A 5,583-nucleotide genomic window follows, 5' to 3' on the forward strand; every position below is an offset into this window, starting at 1 on the left:
CCCCCAAAAAATTAATTATTCCTAATCAATTCAAAATAAACCAAATAATAGGAGAAATCGGGAATCTTTTAGAAAAGTTTGATGTATTTGTTGATGTACATAGGTAACTACTGGTGACAATTTTGGAGGGTGTTATTTTGATGGTGTGGATGATGTTGTGATTGTGTCCATTTTTTTTGTGTTGCTGGAGATTTATTTTTGGATGGAAAGGCAACATTAATATGTAGTGTACTGCTCTCATGTTTTACATGGGCCTATGTATAGTTAAATTATTGTGAAAGACACCTAGTTTTTGATAATCTATCGTATGCTCATTCTTGCTTTCCTGGCTTCACTTTTGTTAATTGTTATTTGCTACATATGGCTAGAAGTGCCTGAAATTCAACATTGCAAGTGATTTTAGATTTGTTGGGTTGTGATAAATGTTGGTTGGTATCTGTTGTGCATATGAAAGGGAACTAGTAAAACTTGGTTGCAGGTTCCTAAAAAATTCATTTTGGCTTCAACCAATCCTTGCTAGAGTACTCAATGTTAGACGGGCTGTGTTACCTGAAAGAAACTCAGTCTGTCATTCTACATTAATGTTAATCAGCTTCTCATTACAACTCTTCATCAGTGTGTCATTTTCTTCACGGCATCCCTTCATTCACCATGTGAAAAACCCGACGACATATCAATACACTAAGAAAGGATCATAATTACACTTTCCTTATCCACCCCAAAAAAGGAGAGAGCATTTAACATCTTGAGTTTACAATGAAAAACAAATCGGTTGACAACCTTAACATGACTTCCCACTAACAACATTAAAGGTTCCAGCATGAAGATCCCAACAAATAACATTTCACACAAGTGCCCACAAAATATTTAAACTAATTATACTAATGATAAGCTCCAGTACATCACAATATCGACCACCAAAGAAAGACACTTCAACAATACTTAACATCAACAGCAAAACTAAAAACATGAAAACTCTAGTTCTTACTACAAACTGTAACAATATTTAACATCAACAACACATAAGCTAATTCTTCTCCTCGAGTACATTGTGGAAGTTTTTCACGACTCTCTTCCCCTTCGTTTCCACTCTCTATCGTAACTCGTTCACTTGTGTGAATGGTTATATTTAATGATACCTCAAACTCCTTTTTGTGGGTAATTTGAGCAAAATTTGTGAATCGAATCGACAGATCTTCAATCGGAACCACATTTATTTGTCTTTAACAACATTAGACTGACTTTCATCCTTTAATGGTTTTCGTTTGTCGGGCGAGATGTCGCTCCACTCGAAAAACCAGAAATTTTTGGTGTAAAAAAAGAATAACACACCTATATTTTTTGTCTTCACTATTTCCATTCATTTCGTGAAATCATCGGCACATTCTGGACATCATTGCTTTCTGGGACATACCTATAATTGGTGCCCCGATTGATTGCAACTATGGCAAATCCCCTTGTTATTTCCTATCAAACAAAACATGAAATTCCGATGATATACCACAACAAAACACACAAATTTTAGCGAACATATCAAAAATCCATTTTTTTTTTTTTAAATATATAGTTAGAGATGGCAGAACTGTATTAGTGAACTCCAATTCCCATGGACTGACTGTACTAGTAAAATCCTAAAATCAAACAACAACACTGCTCGACAGATATGGAAAAGGGAAATAGAAAACAATGTCGTGAACACTGGGAAAACATTTCATTAACACTTAAATCGGAACAACTCAAATTCAATTATTTCAATAAAAAATCATCTGCGACAACACATACAGTGATTTTCGAAAAAAAAATTACTTGCAAATTATTCTTGCGATTTTAACCAAAACAACACATATTGAAAAATTTTCTTCAATGCCTCCGTTTGTTTTCTCCATGTCAAGGGATTAACCCCCGTTTGGCCTCCATTAATTTTCATTCTATTACATTTCATTTTTCTATCTCCTATTTTCAACCACACAATCTTCCATAAAAAAATATTATAAGTAAATCGAAAAAAATTTCATTATTTTTCAATCACTTATTTTTTAAAAGAATAATATTCTATCCATTTTCATTTCGACAAAACAGGGGCCGAACGGGGGCTAAGCAAAACAATTTTACTATGCATTCAATTTCGAATCAATGTTGATAAGGAGTTACGGTTCCCCCTATTTGGAATCTCAGATTTTGATACGAAGGTTGGTTTCTATCTCCATGTTCATCCCCTTGATTTTCAAATCACTCTTTCATCTTGGGGTGTTTGGGAGTTGATTAATTTAACATGTAGCTTCGTTAATTCCGTTTGTGGGATTTAATTTTTTCTGTTTGAGTTTTTAAACGGCTACGTGTGAAACCATCATCCACATAGGCGCTTGGATGAGACGAAAGTTAACCGATGAGCAATGAAATGCAACTTAACAAATTTAAGTGAGTAATTAAGTGTAAAATAAAGTACAGTGAACGAACATGACATTATGTAAAGTTCAGTGTCTATGCAAACATTTAACTCCCAACAAGGACATAATCTTATCCAGTAAAGAATGGATGAATGTGACCAAAAAAAAAAAAAAATGAATGGATGAATGAATGTGTCATCAATGTATATGTATGAGCTATACCTAATACAATTTATGAATAATCAAATCTAATAAATAACATAATAAAATTGAAATCTGCAATTGTACGTTACAACAATGGGGTGGTACACGGAGAGGAATAGATTACGGGGCGGATAAAGTCAGAAATAAATATAAGAAAGACAGAGGTTGCAGGAAGCGGAAGAAGAAACGGACACTTTTTTCCAGTTTTTATACGTTTTATTGGGGGTCACTCACATGACGCTTTATAAATAATCCTTCACCCTTGCCCCACCTCTGCCCCGTCTTTCCTTCTCCTTTGGACCCCTCTGATTCAATGCTTTACCGAACACACCACCACCCTTTTCTCTTCTCATTCAACCATTTTTCCCACTCTTCTCACCCTGATTTGCTTTCCTCTTCATCTTCTATGCAGGTACTTAAATCCTTTATTTTCACCTAATTTTGCCTTGCTTCCTTTAATTTTGTTAAATATTTTGCTTATTTGCATGTGGGTTTTTGGTTCCAGGGCATGGATTGCGCACAAGGGGCTTTGAGAAGCAGATTTGGGCCCGAGATGGGTTGGAAAAGCGCACCCCAACAGTCTTTTCTTGATGACATTTTGACGGTTAACGGAGGCCAAAGCGGCATTTCTGGCGGTGATGACTCCTTTGTTGATGACCTCCTTGACTTCTCTAATGGCTTTTCGGAGACAAAGGAAGAAGAACCGGAAATTGATGAACAAAAAACGGTAAATGACAAAAGCGTCGCCATTAACAATGACAGTGCTTTTTCTGTTAAAGAAGATTTTGAGTCTCTTCCTTGCAGCGAGCTAAGCGTTCCGGTGAGCCAAATTTCAAATTTTATGCATTCCCCCCCCCCCCCCCCCAAAACCACATTTTGTTGGAATTAACCGGTTTTGGAGGGTATATTTAAAGAAAGAAAACTGAGATGTGTTGTATTACAGGCAGAGGATTTGGAGAATTTGGAGTGGTTATCTCATTTTGTGGAAGAGTCATTTTCCGAGTATTCTCTGACCGGTAAATTGCCATCAAACCCGCCGGAGAACAGGTCCGAACCGGAAATTTCAGTTAAGGAGAAGCCCAGTTTCACCACTCCGGTTCAGACCAAGGCCAGAACGAAACGAACCAGGACTGGTGTACGAATTTGGCCACTAGGATTGCCGGAGCCGTCGTCTTCTTCCTCATCTTCAACCTCTTCAACGACGTCGTTTCCTGTCCCAAATCCTTATCTCGTTTATGCAATCCCTGGTAGCCAGACCGCCGAGTCTTTGCTAAGAAACCCTCCGGTCAAGAGGCAGAAAAAGAAGCCTACTGACGGTGTTGGAGCACCAAGGAGATGCAGCCATTGTGGCGTTACGAAAACCCCACAGTGGCGGGCCGGTCCGCTCGGTTCCAAGACCCTTTGTAACGCATGTGGAGTGAGATATAAGTCGGGCCGCCTCCTACCAGAATACAGACCGGCTTGTAGCCCCAGTTTCTCAATTGAGTTACATTCTAACAACCACCGGAAAGTTTTGGAGATGCGGCAGAAAAAGGAAGTTGAACCGGCGCCGGTTGTTCCAAGTTTTTGAAGAATTTTAATTATAAGTAAAATTACAGATGCAAGAAGAAAATTAGTTAACCGGTTGAGAGTGTACCGGTTTAGGTTAAATTAGGCCCGGTTCAATTCTATCAATGGACCATGATTTGAATTGCTGCAGGTTACTACTCTAGGACTGGTTAGAGTTACTCCATTGTAATTCTAATTAGAAGTTCAAAATTTATCCTTTGGATCTCTACTCTTTGATAATTTTTACTGCACCTACATTTATTTATTATTATTATTATTATTATTTTTTTTTTGGTGTGTGTGACTGGAAAGATAAAACATGGTATTGTGCGGTGGGAATTGGCAATTTATTTGGTAGTGTGTAACTGCATGTATTTGAAACGGTTCAACCTTTTGTGGGACATTTGTAGAATAGTGAAACCATTATGAGGTTCGAAAATACAATTCGAAATGTGTCACAATGGTGGGATTGGTTAGGCTTTGGGATGGAGCAATTTTATGCGATTTCCAACGTTGCACAAAATTTATGATCAGTTTTGCACTATTTTGGTGCAAATCTTGCACCAAACTAAGCTTTTGTTGGAGCTCCATTTTTGGTTCAAAATATATTTTAGAATAATGTTTTATTAAATAATGTGTGGTTAAAATTAAAAAAAAAATTATGAGTTTGCATGTAAAATTATTTTACGTGAGAATGTATGACTAAAAATGTGTTTTGAAGAAATGAGTTTTTGATTATTTGATGGGAATTAAAATCATATTTTTAATAGATTTTAATAAAAGTTAATGAGCTATGTGGTTGAAATGTTGTGGAGCTCATAAAATGTGGCTGAAATTAACTGTTGATTTTAACTTATATTAAAATGAATTATCACTTAACACGAGCTAAAAAATTGTCTCCAATCCAAACATGGAAAAAAAATGCAATTTGCAATAGTGTTATGACGAAGAATGTGTAGTTAAAAATAAGAGAACATGTGGTTAAATTTTCATCGTTTTCTTCATTTTTTAAGTTTTTAACAATTTATTTATCTAAAAATATATATAGTTATTTGTTTTATTACTACATAAACTACTAAATAAATAATTACATTTAATTAATGAAAAATATGGAATTATTTAATAAATTTTTAAAATATAATACACGTAATACAAAATGCACATAATAATAACAATCATAATAATAATACAATTACATTAAGAATAAAGTTTACTTTATAACAAAAAAGGGACATAGAGAAGAAAATTTTATTGTATGTGAAAAGCAAAATGGACAACATTTCCTTTGTAACATTTTGGTGCAAAGGATAGTGCATGGTTGAAGGAGTTTTGCTCTATTTTTGCATCATTATGGGATCTCCATTGGAGATGCTTTGAATTTGAAACTCTAATGTTATCTCCTTTATTCTTGTTTTTTATATATTGGTTTTATCTTTAAGAATGG

General features: G+C 35.2%; 1 protein-coding gene across 1 annotated transcript; it reads left to right on the plus strand.

Moving 5' to 3' along the window:
- Positions 1–2,682: 2,682 nt before the first annotated feature.
- LOC111367387 (GATA transcription factor 5-like) lies at positions 2,683–4,368 on the plus strand. The gene is made up of 3 exons (XM_022988233.1): positions 2,683–3,003; positions 3,097–3,411; positions 3,535–4,368. Exons 1-3 carry the CDS (start codon positions 2,905–2,907, stop codon positions 4,159–4,161), a joined length of 1,041 nt encoding a protein of 346 aa, XP_022844001.1. The 5' UTR covers positions 2,683–2,904; the 3' UTR covers positions 4,162–4,368.
- The last annotated feature ends 1,215 nt before the right edge of the window (positions 4,369–5,583 follow it).

Source organism: Olea europaea, chromosome 18 (assembly GCF_002742605.1).
Source record: "Olea europaea var. sylvestris chromosome 18, O_europaea_v1, whole genome shotgun sequence".
Classification (NCBI taxonomy): Eukaryota; Viridiplantae; Streptophyta; class Magnoliopsida; order Lamiales; family Oleaceae; genus Olea; species Olea europaea.

Bases quoted from the DNA above. Each gene is read 5' to 3' on its own strand.
- LOC111367387 (XM_022988233.1), top strand. From the start codon at position 2,905: ATGCTTTACCGAACACACCACCACCCTTTTCTCTTCTCATTCAACCAT. The intron at 3,004-3,096 runs GTACTTAAATCC...TTTTGGTTCCAG, and splicing joins CCTCTTCATCTTCTATGCAG to GGCATGGATTGCGCACAAGG. The intron at 3,412-3,534 runs GTGAGCCAAATT...GTTGTATTACAG, and splicing joins GCAGCGAGCTAAGCGTTCCG to GCAGAGGATTTGGAGAATTT.